This window comes from Penicillium oxalicum, chromosome I (genome assembly GCF_001723175.1).
Source record: "Penicillium oxalicum strain HP7-1 chromosome I, whole genome shotgun sequence".
Classification (NCBI taxonomy): domain Eukaryota; kingdom Fungi; phylum Ascomycota; class Eurotiomycetes; order Eurotiales; family Aspergillaceae; genus Penicillium; species Penicillium oxalicum.
The window spans coordinates 1,592,924-1,611,876 of record NC_064650.1 but is presented as its reverse complement, the minus strand read 5'-3'; the positions used below and the strand labels follow the sequence as shown (position 1 = coordinate 1,611,876).

Below are 18,953 nucleotides of genomic sequence, written 5' to 3'. Positions count from 1 at the left end.
GAACAAACAAAGCAAACACCGACTCGATTCCTCCCATTGGACCCTTCATCTAGACTGTTGGTATCGATGGATTACTGGTGGCCACTCTTTCCCTTCGGATGCTGTAGGATCCACCAGACAAATTTCTGCTCGGGGATCTTGGTGACTGGTGAGAAGATCTTGGTGATTGCAAGCAACTCACTTGATTCAGTGACTCAATAGCGTAGAGAACAGTCTTCTTTTGGCGATCAAAGAAAGATTCATTGGAGGAACAGCTTTCATCAATGTTATGCTACACTAGATTCCAATTGCTTCAGGCTGTTGAACCTCTTCCTCATGTTCATCGAATCTACTACCAGTGTTCAGTGAAATTTGGTTTTTGGATTTGTTGATCAAAAAGTCAGCCTCTGTTTCTCTCTCCGGACAACAAACGGTCTGATAATCACAGAGGCTTGATTTAGGCCACAGGTAAACCTCCATGGAGTCCGCGAATCCACCAGAGCGTGAGATTAAGCCATCTCTTGTCGGCCTTATCTCCTTCCAATCAATCGACCACTGGCTTCATTTCTCCACCTTGTGGCCTTGGAACTAAGACCCACTGGCCGTCCGGAGGACAGTCCCTAGTCTCTGGCGACTTGATGCTTATCAAGCACACTCGGCTTAAACGGCCAAATCGTGCGGGGGAACTCCAACAGGTTTGAGGTACGGCAATTCATGGAAATCACTCAGGGAAGGTGTCTTTTCTCCCTGCCGATCAAAAACTGATATCTCTTAACTTCTCTCCCTTCAATTTGCGTCCCATCCGTCTACCAATCTTACTTTCTTTGGTGTTGTGACAGTCAACCTCGGAGAAAAAGAATCATCAGACGGGGGCATATGCACGACCGTTGAGCTGCAGCGATCGCCATGGCACCCACTCAACTTGCGTCGCCAGTCGATTTGTCGCATCACTACTCTTATGCGGCCAAGAATCGAGCCCCAAGCAGTATCAAGAGTTTCTACAGGTTCTTCACTATTCCCGGCATTGCCAACTTTGCAGGAGGTAGGAATTGACGTTCGGCTACTGAGGCTCGGATTGTGGCTGACCGTTGACACTTTGCTTTTTTTCTCCCTCTCTCTCATGCATCAGGTCTACCCCATCCATCGTATTTTCCTTACGATACCCTGGAAGCGACCGTCGCTCGACCACAGCGCCTTGAACCATCCAGCAAAAATGATAGCAAAGCTGATCGACTCGTCATTCCGAAAGAGGTCTCCACGACCGATCCATCTCAAAGGATAGATCTCAGCACGGCGTTGCAGTATGGTACGGCCCAGGGTTATCCACCTCTGTTCACATTCCTTCGACAATTTACCCGCGATCATCTCCATCCCAACGTCCCCTATGCGAAGGGTCCAGATATTGTGCTCTCATGCGGTAATACCGATGGCTTGTCCAAGGCTGTGGAGCTGTTTACGAATATTTGGAATCCCGACCGGGACTGGATCCAGCAGCGAGAGGGCGTGCTCTGTGAGGAGTTTACCTACATGAACGCCATTCAGACTGTCCGACCGCGAGGCTTGAATATCGTGACTGTGGCTATGGATGCCCAGGGGATGCTGGCACACGGTAAAGGTGGCTTGGCAGATGTGTTGGGAAACTGGGATTTCCGCCGAGGTCGACGCCCTCATCTGATGTATACAGTAACGTGAGTACCAGGCTGTGGTTTTGGAGATTCTTCTCCTGGAGAAAATTGGCAAGGGACCCCCAATTGACTGTTGTACAGGATCGGTCAGAATCCGACAGGAGCAAACCTGTCAATGGAGCGACGAAAGGAGATTTACGCTCTCTGCCAGAAATTCGACGTGGTGATTGTGGAAGATGAACCGTACTGGAACCTGCAGTTCCCGTCTGCCTATGAGAAAGAAGCCCACTATCGCGGCCCTGCCGCCATGTCGACGCCCTACAATCGCAGCTACAACGCCGAGGGCAAGTCTTCCGGCTACGCTTTTCTAGACTCCCTGGTTCCTTCATATCTCTCAATTGATACGGAAGGGCGTGTGGTACGACTCGATACCTTTTCGAAGACTGTCGCGCCGGGGAGTCGCCTGGGCTGGATCACTGCGCAGCCCGCGGTCATTGAGCGAATCACCCGTATCACCGAGGTGACAACACAGCAGCCTTCAGGTTTTGTGCAGTCGATCGTCGCTCAAACTATCATTGGAGAACAGCTCAAGGATAAAGGAGCCCATGCTCTTTCCAAGCAAGACCAGCCAAACTGGCACATGGATGGATGGGTCCGCTGGCTGGAGGGCCTGCGAGGAGGTTACGAGAAACGCATGAACACCATGTGCACCATTTTTGAGGAGAACAAATTCTTTTACTCGGACCAAGCCGAAGAATCTCCCGTCGTCGACCCCATCGACGAATGGGAGGTCATTGAGCGGACGCAGATGTTGGACTTTGTCTGGCCAAAGGGAGGCATGTTCGCCTGGATCGAACTTCATCTGGAGAACCATCCGCTGCGAAGCAAATACAGCGAGCAAAGGCTGTCCAAGGCCTTCTGGTTGCACTTGACCAAAAAGCCACACTCATGCCTGGTGGGCCCAGGGCAAATCTTCGCAGCCGGACCAAGTTCAGCCAAGAAGCAGCATCGATACATCCGCGTGTCATTTGCACCGATGGACCCGGATGACGTCACGTCATATTCGAACAGACTGATCGATGGATTCCGATCGTTCTGGAAGCGCAAGAATCTTGACGGTCTTGAGGACGACGAGAACGAGCAGGCACTCGCAATGGAGACTCTGCAGCTGAACCCGGGAATTAGCTTTCTAGGACCTGGCTGCTGATGAAGGGATGAGAGATTGCTTTTTGGTTGAGATTAAGTCATTTTGCGATTTCTGAAGATATATAAATTCTTGCCGAGGATCGCGAGGCCTAGATACAAGAAACAGACACGACATTTGATCCTCGAGAACCACGTCGTTCAATCTTTCAGTATTTTCCAGAAGAGGTAAAAAAACCAATTTATTGCTACTACATAGTTTATACACTGAAACTCAAGTCCCTTTTTTTCTGTTATCTGAATGCCTCAGGCTGCACGGTGTGGGGATGGATGTCATTTCTCCGCATGAGCACGTGGAGGGGGAAAATCCTCGCGGGGTGCTAATTTTGTTGTTCTTCAGAAGGATCTCTTACAATGTCGGCGCTGGAGAATATACCCAACAAAGAGCTTGCCGAAGAAATTGAAGCCATCAATGCGATCTACGAACCTGACACCATCACGGTAACCCACACAGGGCTGGGGAAATCCAATGCCACCACAACCCCCGCCGGCACTCTCGATCTCGGCCATTCCTCAGAATCATCCGACGATGGCGCACGAACCACAGTGACTCTCCAAATCCCTGAACAACCACATCTGTCCTTTCGTCTGGGATTCCCAGCCACATATCCCGAGACTTGCCCTGAAGTGCTCGGGACCGCGTCAACCGCAGCCCGAGGCGAGGGTAAAATTGCCGTGGACGTACTGGAAGGCATTATACAGCGAACATGGCAACCTGGCGCGGTGTGCTTGTTCGATGTGATCAGCGAAGCAGTCGAGATCTTTCCAGAGCTAAATATCGGAGGAACCAAGGAGTCTGCGTCAGCGGAGGCAACACACCATGCCGATGAGACACAGTCGTCTCATCATGCGACGAGTTCTGAAGGGACCAAAACGAAACCAACGATGGAACTTCTTATGAGCCTTTCTCTTCAGGATAAGCATGGACACGAGCTGCCGCCGGATTGGGTTCTTTCGGACGTGATCACCGAAAAGAAATCGGTGTTTTTGGCCCGGGCAGTCAGAGTGACGAGTCTTACGCAGGCGCAGGCTTTTCTGGACCACTTGACCGTGACGGACAAAAAGGTCGCAGCTGCCACGCACAATATCAGTGCGTGGCGTATCAAGCAGAGTAAAGAAGGTGATTTTCACGCATCGAACGGAAATACCGAGTCTGATGCATCAGAGAAGGTGATTCAAGACTACGACGATGATGGGGAGACTGCTGCTGGCGGTCGCTTGTTGCATGTGATGCAGTTAATGGATGTGTGGAATGTGCTTGTCGTGGTGTCAAGATGGTATGGTGGGATTCAGTTGGGGCCAGCGAGATTCAAACTCATCAACGACGTCGGCCGCGATGCGCTGGTCAAGGGTGGGTTCAACCGGGAAGAGAACACAAGAATTTCTGATAAAGGCAAGAAGAAGGGAAAGAAATGAGCTGTTGGGTGCTACAATTTCCGAGGCCGCGTTTCGAGGAAGAATTGCCTGCCCTGGTGGTGCCGGACGCTTGCCACTCGGCGCAACGGGAGGGAATCGAGTCGACTTGGTTTGTGAGCTGAGGGATTTCGGCACGCGAGCTGGCATCATCGACTAGTCGAACACACACTTCGCACGGGCAATTCCCAGAGACAGTCGTGCTGACTGCGTGTCTTTTGGCGCATGAGATGAGCCCCTGTGAGAGTTTATTTTTCCGTTCTCATAAACCCGGCTCTACAAAATCTTCCTTTAAATTCTGTGCCACAGGCATCCATCTTGATGGGAATGCGACCCTGCCTGCTGAATCACTCTAACTGAGACTCTTGGCCACACAAAAAGTTCGATGCGATACCCTAGGCTTCTGTCCCTGTCTGTGTTGGATCCTCTCCTCGGAGCGAGAACGGCCTCCGATCGGCTCCAAATCTCCTTGGATATATCTGAGGATCAGGGCGTTTGAGACTGAGAGTGCTCGGTGGGGTCGACGGAGCTGCTAGGAGTCAGATCAGTGACTCTCGCTGAAGTTTGAATATATGTTGTGAATTTATGATGCCTCATTTCAGTAAGGTTTGACGTTGCGTATGCAAAGGGCATACGAAGAAGCCGATGCTAGCCCCTGGTCGGTCGTTGGAACGGCCATCTCCGCTATGGGTGCAACCTCATGAGTTAGATTGAGAATGAGACCTCCTCAAGTGATCCAGCCTCCATTGAACAAGTTGTATCTTGTCGTCATATTTCGATTCCTACACCGAGGACTGTCATCTCGCGTGTGACCTATGTCGTCTACCCTTGATGCATGCATTTGGAGCCCGGTACTTTTGGCATTCTTTCTCGCTGCCAGCAATCTATACGATCATATGTACGCTCATGAACTGGCATAGAACATTCTCAATCAAGTGATGTGATCGTTACTGCTGTACACTGGCACCTACTAAGCAAGCCATCAAGTAAACAAGTATCAATACTACCCTCTACCTACATGGATGGTTTTAAAACTGCCCTGAACACCATCAAAGAGCATATGTATTTTGCTGGAGGCTCCTGGTGATCTTTTCCAACTTACAATTTGTAGATACTCCACTTGGCCTTGGCAAATCACCTGACAGAAAAAGTAGACTGAATCAACCAGTGAAACCGAGTCTCGACTGTAGACTGGTAGAAATGAAATATCGGGCTACCAAGGCCGCGATGGCTGGAGCTCGGTCTCAACTTCTCCCTGAACTACCAAACAACGCCACAACCTGCCATAAGGACCCACCTTGGATATCTGTGGAGACACAAATCTTGAAGCGAGATGAGATCCAGGACTGTACAGGAGTATGCCTGTAGTTGGCACATGTGTTGCAAAAAGCATAATCAACTATATTCAATCCAGACAAGTAAGGCATAGAGTAGGTCTTGTATTTTTAAAAGTGGAATTTGTGGAGCAAACCCGATCAGCCGAGGTCGAGGACAGTGGATGTGACATTGCCTGCTACTAGGTAATCCAACATAGACAACCACCTTTTAGGTGGACTCCGGGACTCAAGTAGGAAGATTTTCTGTGAGGACTTTAATCTGAAACATGAGGTAGTATTTAGGTTTTGGATGAATCCTATACCATCATATCCTATTACGTGATCAATGTATATGTCGGAAGATAATAACACTGCGGGGCCGTGCACAGGATGTTCTGGAAGCATAAAGGTTGGATATTATGGATGGATGGATGGATGGATGGACGATATAATAGGGACTATTATTGTACCTTATTTGCAGCGCAGATTAAAAGTGATTGTAAGCCTATTGATGCAGAGGAAATCTATGAGAATGGAATGCAAAATCGATCAAGGAATTGGTCGGATGGATGTAGTTTACGTGTACTCTGTCCAAAGAAAACACCCCGTCATGACATCAGATATGTAGCCTCGACATGTCACTATTTGTTGTGTCTCTACCCTAGGAGATCAATCTTCACATGTGAAGAGAGTGGAACAAAACCACCCCAACCCCCATCGGTCTCAAACAGAGGCGTTTGCGGTCTTCCAGAACCACATCTTTCTTCATCGATGAGACCCACTCGATCGTCCCACCGAGTCGCACCATCAATTTCAACTCTCCACCGGGTAGCATGGCGTCGTCCAAGTGATGTATGCATTGTCTCCAGCTTTTGCCGAGGTGGAGTTCTACTTTAGATGTATGCAGCTCGGCTGTGGAATCAGGGCGGTCGTATCTTTTATTCGAACGCCAAGCCCTGAGCCTGAAGAGATAGATCTCCTTGACTGGCCAACCTACATGGGGAGCCTCGCAGGAAAACAGACCGTCCAGTGCTCAGGTAAGAGGTATAGGTGTGGGTGTGTCTCACAACGATGTATGTATCGCCCGTGCAAGAGTGCCACGGGCGCGAAAAAGACAAGGTCAGCATTCTCGACCATGCTGGTTGATGACTCTAAATAGATTCTGCATCCTCCTACATCTTGCATCCGGTTGCGCAGCCTTCAGATGTAGAATTAGCGCGCAAGGAGATCTCCCCTTGTGGTGTCAATTGCAAGGACAACCGAGTGCAGTGGCTGCCCAGCAAGTACCGAGCACGAAAGATGCTTTCCCCGCCGACTGGGACGAGGATCGGTCGTCCAGTCGGATTGGAGGTGGCCACCAAGTAAAAAAAAGATGAAACTAGATCCACCATCCATCTTTGATCCATAGAAACAGTGTCATTGGGTAGTGCAGTCTTGTGCATCTCTGATCTTGGAACCTCATGGCGGTCTCATTTGTCCTGTGGCCCGCATACTGGAAACAGAGGCCTGGATGATCGGATCTGCTCTACGACCAATCCGGAGCCCAAAGCTCACGGTCGGCACGTCCAGCGCCGACGATGATGACCAGCTTGTCAAATAGGATACCATCTTCTGCTATTAGTGAACCGTGCATGGTTATTGGCTCAGGCAGCAATTTTTTTTTTCTCGTGCGAGAAGACAAAAACCACATCCCGGATGAAGCTCCTGGACCTCCTTTCGTTCTGACGCGTCTATTGGGAAGAGACCGAGTGTGTCTCTCGGTGCTGGTTGGCTCCTTCATCAGCCGCCTCGACGCTAAAACCCGTCAATCCGCCCAGTCTGGGGATCGTGATTCCGAGCCTCTGAGTGGCGCCTCTCTCCAGTAGTCTCCACCGCTTTCTTGAGAAACTCCAAGACTCTGACCACTTCACCAGTCCGATTCCTGCTCATGATTCGTGACCATGGAGTTTATCCACCCTGTGCACTCTCGGTAGTCGAGCGGGTATCACTTGAAACATGCCAGCTTTGGGTGCGGATATCTCACCTCCACTCAGACCGTGGTGAACACATCTCGTCTCGCCACGGGAGCCGTCCCACCGCTACACAGGGCCATTCACCGCGATGCACGGGCATCTCCATGGCGCCATCCCTAAAAATCGGACCGGGTATCCGATAGATGACTGGTTGACCACCGGATCTTAGGATGACTCCGTGCAGAGGTCCGACCTGTCCTGTCATGTCGTGTCGGAGCTCCAGACTGAACTTTCAGGCTCCAGGCTCTAGGCTCAGGCTCCAGAGTCGGGTTCAAGTTCCTGCATCATGACGGATGCTGCTGCTTGGTGCACGAACCAACGTCGTACTTGACAGACTCCACGAGGACCCGATGATACACGGGTGGAGAGAGAGAGCAAAAAAAATCATAATGCAAAAAAAAGAACTCGGATATTTTCAAACAAAAAACCAAAAAAAAAATGACGAGGTTGTAGCTACACCTGTATGTCAGATGCCTGATGCCATCTACACAGGCCGATTATAAAACATTCAGGGTTGTCACCGCATCGTCGTGGTCTCTTCTTCTTTCTTTTTGTATCAGACATTTCTGTATCTTCTCTCCTCTCTTTGACGGTTCGACATCTTGTTGCAACAGGCTAGTCCTGTCTTCCATTCCCTTTTCATCTTTCTCAGTCGGTAGTCCTCGCCTGTGGCGATCAACAACACTCTTTCATTCACCCATAGACTTTATTTGCTGCAAGCAGCAAACACTTTCATCAGTACATACTTTGGGCCAGACATTGTCATTGTTGGTTTCACCTCTGGAAGAAACAACTCTTAATCAGCAGAGCTTGTTTGAACACAGTTCTACTCTGATTCTTTGAACAAAGGTATTGTCCCTGCCCCCTCTTAACCTTCTATCATCAAACTTTTTTTTTCAATATTCCACACCCTACATGAAACCTACCAAAAGTTCTACTCTGCGGCAACATGTCTTTTGTGCAAAAAAGTCCATTGTTGTCCCATGGTGTTTGGTTGATGCCTCATCCCTCTGGTGCAAACCGAGGAGCTTGGGACCAAAGGTGCTCGGAAATCATGTGCAGATGCTGCCTACACGATAGCAACAAATGCATTATCACCTTCTGGTCTCCAGCATCTTCTATCGCTGCCTGCTTTGGATATCTTCCTTGTGGCTACCATGCATGACACTTCTCTCCCCTTTTCAAAAAAATTATATATCCCCCCTCCCATGATGCTCGGCTTTTCTTCTCCACGTCTTCTCTGATCATCTACCTATCTATTCTTCTGGCGCAGGAAGCCTCCCTCTTTTTTTTTCTCGCTTGATTTGGTTTTCTTCAAACCACCAACGTCCACTCTCTTATCTTTTGAATTCTATTCGCCTGGTACGAATCAAATTCACATTTTGCATCTTGATCTGTCGAACCAGTCAAAAGGTTACATTTTTCTCCACGATGCTCACAACACAACTCTTGTTGGCCGCCCTGAGTGCGACTACCATCAACGCGCACATGAAAATGTCCTTGCCCATTCCGTATGGAAAAGAATCGCTAGACACCTCTCCGCTCGATTCCCAAGGTGGAAACTTCCCTTGTAAGCTTCGTGGTGACGTCTACGCAGTGACAAAGGAGAATTTCATCGAGGCTGGTGTCGCGCAACAGCTTCATCTCCAGGGCCAGGCCACCCACGGCGGCGGCTCCTGCCAAATAAGCCTGACTGAAGACCGAGCTCCCTCCAAGTCCACTTCCTGGAAGGTGATTCAGTCATTTGAGGGTGGCTGTCCTGCTAATGTTGCTGGCAACATCGGCGGCGATGCCAATGCCCCGAATCCCACCCTCTTCAATTACACTATTCCCGATGATTTTGCTCCTGGAAAGTACACCCTCGCTTGGACTTGGTTCAATCGCATTGGCAACCGCGAGATGTACATGAACTGTGCACCTGTGACTGTCACGAAGTCTTCTAACAAGCGATCTACTCCTGTTGTCCAAAAACGAACCGCCAACTATCCGCCAATGTTTGTGGCCAACATCAACGGCTGTAAGACGCTGGAAGGCGTCGACATTCGCTTTCCTCAGCCCGGGCCGAATCCCATTACCTTGAAGAACGACACAAATCTCATTGCAGAAGGTGCTCCCGCGTGTTCTGGTATTCCCACCTTTGCTGGCGCTGGTGTTACTGGCTCTGGCTCTGGCTCTGGCTCTGGCTCTGGCTCTGGCTCTGGCTCTGGCTCTGGCTCTGGCTCTGGCTCTGGCTCTGGCTCTGGCTCTGGCTCTGGCTCTGGCTTTGCGCCTGTCTCCTCCACTGTACCAGGTAGCGCTCCTACCGGATCTCCTTCTCAGACTAGTATGCCGGCCCAGATATCGACCACGTCGTCAACAGAACCCACTGCTCCTGCCAATACGATCGTGCCAGTCGCAATAAGCACTGTCGGTGTGCCTCGGCCTGCAGCCTCATCGTCTACTAGTTCATTCGCCCCTTCCTCCTCTTCTTCGACTGAAGCTGGCGCGTTGACCGGCCCATGCAGTCCCGAGGGCCTCTGGAACTGTCTTGCTGGTACCTCGTTCCAGCGTTGCGCCAATGGACAATGGACCCCATCTCAGCAGATGGCATATGGTACCCGGTGTACCGCTGGACAAAGCTCAGACCTTTCTATCAAGGCGGTTAAAGTTGCTCGCGCGGCCTCTGAAATGCGCATGCGTAAGCGCCGTGTTGGCCACGCTCGCCATTACTAAAAGGCCCGAAGAAGTGACCCCCATCAATCTGGCATTTTTGCTCGTAGAACGGAGATCGAGGTTCAAAGGTTCATTTAGCAGCGTTCTGATTTCCTCGTTTATTCTTTGTGACTTGGCCTTAGTTCGGTTTCAAGAAATTATTTTTGAGGTTTCCAAAAACAATTCCGAGAGCTTTGGGGCGGGTTCGGCCCAGTCCACATTACAGCAGCGATTGCATCTGCAATCAATGCCAGTCAGGCTAGTCATAGGAGCTAAGAATGATACTTGGCCCAATTGCGTGATAAGCTCCAGTTTTGCTAGTATTTTTACCTTGTTTGAAAGTCAAATCCGATGTATCATTCTATACACTATTCGGGACGTTCAAGTGACATTCAAGTCTTGAAGTGATTTCCTCCTAGTCGAAAATTTATCATGCATTGGGTAAGGTTGAAGTTTACTTTTATTTTTCGGTAGCTATACACTTGATCCGTCCAGGTCACGGCTGCAAAACCCACGGACGCAATCAAATCGCTGCGGGCAGTGCTTATATAGAGCAAAGCCAACACCTAAAATTGTGTGGCACTCTTCGTCTCCATTCCGATATTGTGAAGCCGTTAAATACATTACCATTGCGCACTCTTCACACGAGGTGGCTCATGATTTGATATCCTACATAGTATATCAATGATAGTATACACTGTATTACGTATACCTCAGCCGCCGTCGACAAGCATCAAGCTTCTTTTTCCACCAGATCATGGTCAATCGTGAACACCTTATTACCGCTCGCTGAATTAGATTCCCACCAGCCCAAGAAAAACCGACGCCCAGCAAAGATTTGGTCAAGGTTCTTCCCGTTCGGGTCCCACAGCCCTTGCGAAAACTGATCCAGCAGATTCGAGTCCGCCAAAAGACTCGCTACCGTCGCGATGCTACATGGATTTTTCGGCAGTACACGGTCAGTATTTAGGATAATACTACCAAATACTCCCAAAACGACCATGGCACCCAGAAGTCCCTCCAAAATCCTCGTTGAGGTGGCGTCCTGGACCAATCTCCGATTGTTCGTTATCGTGATGTTGCCAAGAAGGGGTGCGTGCTTTATTGTGTCATTTGCTGTCGAGCGCGTGTAATTGCTCAATTGTTGAGCGTTGATGAGTTTGTGTTGGCGTTTGATGGCTCGAATCACGGTTTGATCCCCTTCCGGTCTCATCAGATCATCTGGTGTAATCGCGTATTTCCCAGCGATCAGGAGATAGAAAAATCCGTCAAGTAAAGGATAGTCTCCATTTGTGTTCAGTGCCCACCACTCCGGAATTGGCATGTATAGATTCGGGGCAAGCTTTGCTGTAGATTCGTCTGCGATTGGAGGATGTTCCTCGTCAATCTCCATGGTTGGCAATTTGAAACGAGTCAAAACATCCACGTTCTCAGCGAACTGAATGCAGTTCAGCGCTGTGACGTAATTGATCGAACCGGCCTCTATGCGGCCCCAAACATAAAATTCCGTGTAATGGGAGTGTGAGTCCACCCTCACGTCCGGGGAATAGCAGCCATCCTGCATCGAGTAGCCGAATGGGCCATCTTCAAGCTTGTACACGGTAAAAACATTGCTTTCCCAAGGATAATTCACCTTAGAATCAGGACAGGCTAATGTCTCGGTTTGGACTCGCAGCTGATATGCCGGTGGATTTTGGGATGTGTATGCAGTGAGGTTCGGCTTCAGTTCTGCCATGCTCATCGGATGGCACACGGGAGCGCTTCTGACAGCCGGCACACGAACGTCCACAAAAGACCCATTCATGAGTGATGAATCGAAATCATCTTGGAGTGTGACATTTGCAAACGCAAACTCGTCGTAGGTCCAGCGAGGAAAACTGTAGTTGTATTGTAAAATGTACTGTGAGGTCATTATGCCAGCAACCTCTTGAGTTTCTTCCATATTGAGTTTGATACCGGCGATGGTTCGGGGATCAGGAAAGCCTCCCACCCGAGTGAAGTTTTTAGAAGTATGAGAAGGTATCTCGACGGCCGAAAATAGACCGCTGACCACGATAGTCAAAGCCCAAGCAGCACCTGTCGCAATTGTAGTTGCAAGAACTGCAAAGTTTTTCGAGCAGGCGGAACGAAGAGTGATAGTGAAACCATGTGAGTCCAGAAAACTCAAGTGCATCGATTTTTCAAAGGTCGCTCCTTTAGGCTTGTTGAGATGCGCGTACGGAGCCAAACAACGCGTGTTGAAATCAATGCTGCCGTAAATAAGATTGAACGCTGACATGACCCCAGCAGGAATGATTGTCCACAAGTAATGGGTATATTCGCTAGAAGGAGACGCGGTGCCAAGGCCACTGTTAGTCTGAGAAACGTGCAACAAAGCTTCCAAAGTCGCAATGGCTGAGCAAATCAAAACGAAAAGAATAACACGCCAAATAAGTTCAGGGAATGGTTTCCAGGCGCGATATTGATCATCGTACTCTTCTTCGGTGATTGAATTTCGCTCGCTGTTGCCAAAAACGTGGATGGAAGTCCCTCCCAACTCATTCTTGGAAGAGTAGAGTTTCCCTACGAACCGACTTCGAAGACGCGAAGCAGAAGACGGTCCAGAGCCCCGCAATGAAGATCGGAAATCTTCACTGTTCGCGGTCACGGCCGCGATCGCGGAAATATGGGCTGAATTCCAGGAGGCTGTCGCTGCTCGGAAGACAACTGTAGTCATCGTCGCCGTGAACAACACGGTGACCGCGAGACAAGCCTGCAGTATACGGAGAGGAAGCTCTGCCATCAGGACGCGGCTCTCCGTCAAGCGGGCGGACCCGTAGACGGTCAGATTCGTCCTTTGAGAAAGCCCTAGATGTAGCAATTGGGCCGTGAGGCCACGGTAGTAAGCTGAAGCCGCTCGCTCCACATTGTCATCTTGCCAAAGTGTCTCGATAGTCGAGGTGTCCTCTCCGGCAAGAAGCATACCAAGTTTCAATTGGTCATCAACTCGGATGTTGTTGGGGAAAGGATAAAAGCTCTCGATTCCCCGGAAGCCCGAGGTGTCGCTGATGTTTCCAGAAATAAAAGCCGCGATATCGCCTGCCGTGAGACCAGGTAAATTGGCGTCTTGTACCGCGATGGTGTGAATGCGTGTTTGAGATGACAGCTCAGTTACATTTTTCTCGGCCTTCAGCTGAAGGCGATTGAGAGTTGGTTTGCAGATGAAACTCCTCGATCTCTTCAAGCGGAGGGATATAGTTGGATAAGTCGAATGGTAACGTCGGCGCTTCCCAGTTGAATTTGAGTGTGTAGCCGGAGCTCGTTCAAAGTCGGCCATGAATAAAGCAACACGAGTACCAGCTGGGCCCGTGGTATTCTCACAGCTTCCCCATTGGAAAACGCCAGCTTGTTTGATCTCAATGTGACCTAGCGTCAGCTTGCTAAAGTTGTCAACTGTACAGGTCGAGGTTCTCAATCGGTAATGCTGAACTAGCTTCGAGCTGACGATTGAATTGTCATCCGTGTTGACTTCCTCCAAGTACTCCAAAGACTTGATATCCAGAATTGCCTTCTCACACTTCAAATCTGCCATGATACCATCAATCGGGACTGTGATTATTGCATTCGGAGGCAGATTGGAAGCTGAGAATTGCTGAAATGCTAGATCACCATTTGTGCCAAGAGGGTACGTCAGATTATTGAACGCTATGCCGTTTATTATGTCGTATGGTTGAGACCCAACTGTGGCAAGCTGCGAATGGATTGAAGCGAAAGTACTCAATGTCTGCATAGGCACATGTTGCTTGTCCACCTGCACCTTTTCCAGGGAGAACAAGCCTGTCGAAAAGACGATCATGAGCTGCAGAAGCAAGGTACAGGAGGTCCCAGAGAAGACAAGGACGTGTCTATTCTTGAAGGCTTTCCATAGAGCCACTGGCTGCATCTCGGATACATAATCCAGCAAGATACTTTTATCAGCTGGCTGGGGCGCTTCCAACATTGACTGCCACGGGGCATTTTGTTTTGACTGAAACTCGACTCGGGCCCAGAATGTGGCCAACAGCGTCAGTATAGCCGTCGGCCCATAAGTCCAAAGGTAATGACGAGCCTCGCTCGAAGCTGCAATACCATTGCGAACTTGTGAATAATGGTAGAGGATTTCGAGGGCGGCAACAAGCAGAGAGAAAAGGATCAGGAACAAGACGAGCACACGTTTGCGCAAATAAGATGGCTGCCAACGATCTTCTCGGGAAGCACTTGAACATCGATTCCAGCATTGATTGATAATATCAGACAGCATGATGATCAGGAACAAAACCGACGCCAGTCCAAGGACTCCGCGAGGACACAGATGAGGACCTGAATTAAACGAGGAACAAGTGACGACTTTCACTGGTCTGTATCCATGTATTAAAGATCAAATATTGGGTATGATACATTTTCTAGAAGCGGGAGACCCTTTTGTACATGAACAGATCATCCCTGGATCAAGGCACATAGATGCAGGCGCCACTTCATTTCTGGGCCGATGCGGCAAGTAAGCGCTGGCCCCCGCCGCAGCCCAAGGAGAAGAGTGATTGAAACACATCCCCTGCCCGAAATCCCCACGCAGAGCGCCTAAACACCAAACGAAAGAGCCAGCGGCCGGAAGACTTCGCTGCTAATTCCTTGCACAACTCGTCTTTCGTGGCATTGCCACTGGGATCCGGAAACACTGGCCGAAGATCAGGCAGACCTAGGAGGCTGAAATTGACGAGAAAGAAGCATTTCTTGATAGAGAGCCCAGGAATAATGGAGAGTCTCCATTGGGGACTAAATATGTGATGCGACCAGTCTAAATACACAGCGGCTACTGGCTTGGCATTGAGTGCAGTGTAAACGGTTGGTGGAGTCACATTTCAAGTCAGGGTCCGACAGCAACTTGGATGATCACTCTGACCGTGGATGGATCAATTTACGTGGATTGGACGAGCAACCCTTGGTGGTGGGCGAAGCCACATTATATCTCCTAGCGATGTTCAGGGCAGTTGTGAAAATCCCTGTGCTTATCACAGTGTCTGTATGCAGCGGCACGATGCGCAATCAAGACTTGACGGATATTCACGTGACTATGGCGGGGTCGGGTGACATAAGCAAGCACGGGCCCGCACCCTGCGGCTGGCTTGTCCAAAATAAGTAACCAGGGCTTAGGGTTCTTTAAGACCCACGACCGGCCTAGCTCAGTAAGCGAAAAATTCCACAGGACACGCCGAACTGGGCAATTCTTTGGACTTCAACCTCACCATCGACATCGACCGACAACAATGGCCTCCCGCCCTACTGTCTCCATCGCCACGGCCGAGGGCAAGCCCTCCGGGGCCACCCAGCCCCTGCCCACCGTTTTCGGTGCTCCCATCCGCCCGGATATCGTCCAGTACGTCGACATCGCGAGATTCGAAGACCAGGAAAGCAACGTGGAAATGCTGACGGATCTCGAATCACAGGCAGGTGCACACTGGCATGGCCAAGAACAAGAGACAGCCCTACGCTGTGAGCGAGAAGGCTGGCGAGCAGACCTCCGCTGAGTCCTGGGGTACCGGTACGTGAGGATGAAATTTCTTTCTTCGATTTCAAGATGCAAATTTTCCAATAAAAATTGGGACGGCAAGGACGCTGGGGAAATCAGCTCGCACTTTGAGCAAGCCAAATTGGTACAAATCGGAACTGACGATTGAATTTGCATTTGACCAGGCCGTGCTGTCGCCCGTATCCCCCGTGTCTCTGGTGGTGGTACTCACCGTGCCGGTCAGGCTGCCTTCGGTAACCAGTGCCGTTCCGGTCGCATGTTCGCTCCCACCAAGGTCTGGCGCAAGTGGCACCAGAAGCTCAACCTGAACCAGAAGCGCTTCGCTACCGCCTCTGCTCTGGCTGCTTCCTCCGTCCCCGCTCTGCTCTTCGCCCGCGGTCACCGTGTCGCCAAGGTCCCCGAGGTCCCCCTCGTCGTTGAGTCCAAGACCTTCGAGGGTGCCGCTCTCACCAAGACCAAGGCCGCCATTGCCCTCCTCAAGGCTATCGGTGCCGGTGAGGACCTCGTCAAGGTCCAGAAGTCCCGCAAGCTCCGTGCTGGTAAGGGTAAGCTGCGTAACCGCCGCTTCCGCCAGCGCCGCGGTCCTCTGGTTGTCTACAACCCCGAGGTCGATGGCAAGGAGCTCGTCCGTGCCTTCCGCAACGTTCCCGGTGTTGAGACCTCCTCCGTCTTCTCCCTGAACCTCCTCCAGCTCGCCCCCGGTGGTCACCTCGGCCGCTTCATCGTCTGGACCTCCTCCGCCTTCGAGGCCCTCGACCAGGTCTACGGCACCACCACCACTCCCTCCGCCCTCAAGAAGGACTTCCTCCTGCCCTCCGCCATGGTTGCCAACGCTGACCTGACCCGCCTGATCAACTCCTCTGAAATCCAGGCCGTTGTCCGCGGCCCCAAGGGTGAGGCCCGCACCAAGCGCGTCAACGTCCAGAAGAAGAACCCTCTCCGCAACAAGCAGGTCATGCTCCGCCTCAACCCCTACGCTGCTGCCTACTCCAAGCAGAAGCTTGGTCAGCAGAAGGTCGAGGCTGGCAAGCCCGAGCGTGCCTCCGCTGGCTTCGCCAACGTTCTCCACGAGAACTAGATTTGCTCTCCCGACTGTTCTTTGGATTTGGTGAAAAATGATAGTTTGCAGCAAAAATGAATCAATGAATTTTTGCAATACCCATGGGTCTACTGGAGTAATAATGTGATCGGTTTTCTCAATCCTTCTCTTTTTTTTCTTGTTTTGTTGTCTTGTTTCGGATCCTCGTGACTTTGGTGTCTTCACGGTAAGTCAACCGTCATCGTAGTCTTGGGCTCGTAGCTATCAAACCCTCGTCCACCTCCACCGCATCCTTTCTGGTCGAGATGAATTTGTGGCATTCGACGTTCCAACTCTGTCTCGGATCTATCCGGGTGATTGTTCGATACTCATCTCCAGGTTGTCATCCTCAATTGGCTTGCCGTTCGCCCGTCCACCCACACCACATCTCATCTTGCTTCGCCGATTCGCTGGACTCTCAGCTTACTTTTATGCACAAAGACGTAATCTCGGGTCTCTGCATATTGAACAATTTGTTTGCCTGGGCTCGCTCGTTCACATGATACGAGATACGCACGAGTATATTTCTATTTGAGCAATTGTCTTGATAGACAAGGCCAGTGCAATTGATTGGACATGACATTCAAGGCGCACTCAATTTGTATTTTTTTTCGATAAAGTGAAGCAAATTCATGGAATTTGAACCTGAAGATTCTGGGCATGCTCTCAATGTAGGTCATTCTCAAGGACCAAAATATCCAAGCATGGTTTGCCACTCGCAATAGAAATGGATTAAATACCCCCCATATGAAAAGAAACAAAAAACAAGCCCTCCTCTCCTCGCTCCCTGCAGAATGTAATCCTGTCAATTCCCCACGTACCTACATATAGAGAATATTGATAGAAGCCACATGAAAATCGAGAGAGAGAGAAAGCCCAGAACCAGAAACTATCAACAAGAATACTGAAAAAAAAGTCTATCCCCAGTCGAACCAAGGCAGACACCCACAAGCCAAACGATCTACATCCATTCTGCCAGACAGAATCCTTTGCCCACCCTACCCGCCTAAGCGAGAGACTTGGAAAGGGTCCAATTGTTCACCCCTAGGTCAATTCTCCAATGTTATTGGAAACAGCTCCATTCGGTAGAAATTGTTTGGAAACAACGGATGAAGATTGACCTTCAGTTGAAAGGAAGGGAGAGAAAAATTAAAAAAAGTCCATAATGTTCTGTCGGCGCGGGATCAAACATTCAAATTTAATTTCACATCGAATTGAGTGAAGGTTCGGCTCCGGACAATTGGCGTATGAGCTGTTACATCTCACCCGCTTTTAAACGACCTCGACTACGATGTGGGACTGGAGCTCGCGTTGCGTTATGTGTGGGGATGTTGAGATTTTGGATATTTATAATTAGGTGGGTTTTTTTGTATTTTTGTATTTTTATTTTTATTTATTTTCTTACTTAACTTTGTTGTTTATTCGTGTGTAGAGATGACGGTAGGTGGAGATGATATTTGTCAGGATTAGGTGAACGCTTCCAATTCGATGCCGACTGGTGAATATTTTAGAAGACAACAAGGCTTGATTTGCTTCCTTCGAGAAAGAAACCTGACAAACACCCGTACCGTGCTGGCCTATAAGTAGTATGAAGTATATGTTAGGTCCAGGGTTCTCGGGCAATCTCCAACGACAATACCAGCTCACCCTCGTTCAAGATGGGAGAGCCTAGACGAGAAACCCAGGGAATGACATCGCTAAGGCAAGGCAAGGTTGGGCGTGGAATATATTCCGAACGGACTAGGTAACACCCGACTCATCTGGAAAAACCTTCACACTCGGGCGGCTGGAAGACACTACTCGAGTTAGATTATTTTGTACTTTCACATGTGTTAAAATCTCTCCGACTTCTTCATCTCGACCGAGATTAATAAATTAGATGGATGAACCTAGGTAAAATGGAAAACTCCACGGGCGCCCCCCTCTTGCATATTAAAGACAGCCTTATCTCCGAAAGACGGAGTAATAGCCCTGAATCAAATGGTGTATAGCCCACGGAAGAGGCACAAGGCACGAGCCACGAGCCCAACGCCAGTCTGGGGACAAGCATTTTTCATTCCCGTTCACCGCGGCAGAGCTCCCGTGGAGAGG

The 18,953-nt window shown here is 49.9% G+C and overlaps 5 protein-coding genes across 5 annotated transcripts; 4 read left to right on the top strand and 1 right to left on the bottom strand.

Annotated features, from left to right (window-relative positions):
• Positions 1–885: 885 nt before the first annotated feature.
• On the top strand, positions 886–2,811 carry POX_a00550 (uncharacterized protein; the record flags this gene model as incomplete). Its single annotated transcript, XM_050109490.1, has 3 exons — positions 886–1,021; positions 1,109–1,667; positions 1,746–2,811. 3 exons carry the CDS (start codon positions 886–888, stop codon positions 2,809–2,811), a joined length of 1,761 nt encoding a protein of 586 aa, XP_049973258.1.
• A 350-nt stretch (positions 2,812–3,161) lies between these two features.
• On the top strand, positions 3,162–4,223 carry POX_a00549 (Protein IMPACT; the record flags this gene model as incomplete). Its single annotated transcript, XM_050109489.1, has 1 exon — positions 3,162–4,223. The coding sequence occupies one exon, from the start codon at positions 3,162–3,164 to the stop codon at positions 4,221–4,223; it is 1,062 nt and encodes a 353-aa protein (XP_049973257.1).
• Positions 4,224–8,979: 4,756 nt separating this feature from the next.
• On the top strand, positions 8,980–10,260 carry POX_a00548 (uncharacterized protein; the record flags this gene model as incomplete). The annotated part of the gene is made up of 1 exon (XM_050109488.1): positions 8,980–10,260. The coding sequence occupies one exon, from the start codon at positions 8,980–8,982 to the stop codon at positions 10,258–10,260; it is 1,281 nt and encodes a 426-aa protein (XP_049973256.1).
• Positions 10,261–10,972: 712 nt separating this feature from the next.
• POX_a00547 (uncharacterized protein) lies at positions 10,973–14,518 on the bottom strand (the record flags this gene model as incomplete). The annotated part of the gene is made up of 1 exon (XM_050109487.1): positions 10,973–14,518. The coding sequence occupies one exon, from the start codon at positions 14,516–14,518 to the stop codon at positions 10,973–10,975; it is 3,546 nt and encodes a 1,181-aa protein (XP_049973255.1).
• A 1,003-nt stretch (positions 14,519–15,521) lies between these two features.
• On the top strand, positions 15,522–16,862 carry POX_a00546 (60S ribosomal protein L4-A; the record flags this gene model as incomplete). Its single annotated transcript, XM_050109486.1, has 3 exons — positions 15,522–15,631; positions 15,702–15,796; positions 15,949–16,862. 3 exons carry the CDS (start codon positions 15,522–15,524, stop codon positions 16,860–16,862), a joined length of 1,119 nt encoding a protein of 372 aa, XP_049973254.1.
• Between the last annotated feature and the right edge of the window lie 2,091 nt (positions 16,863–18,953).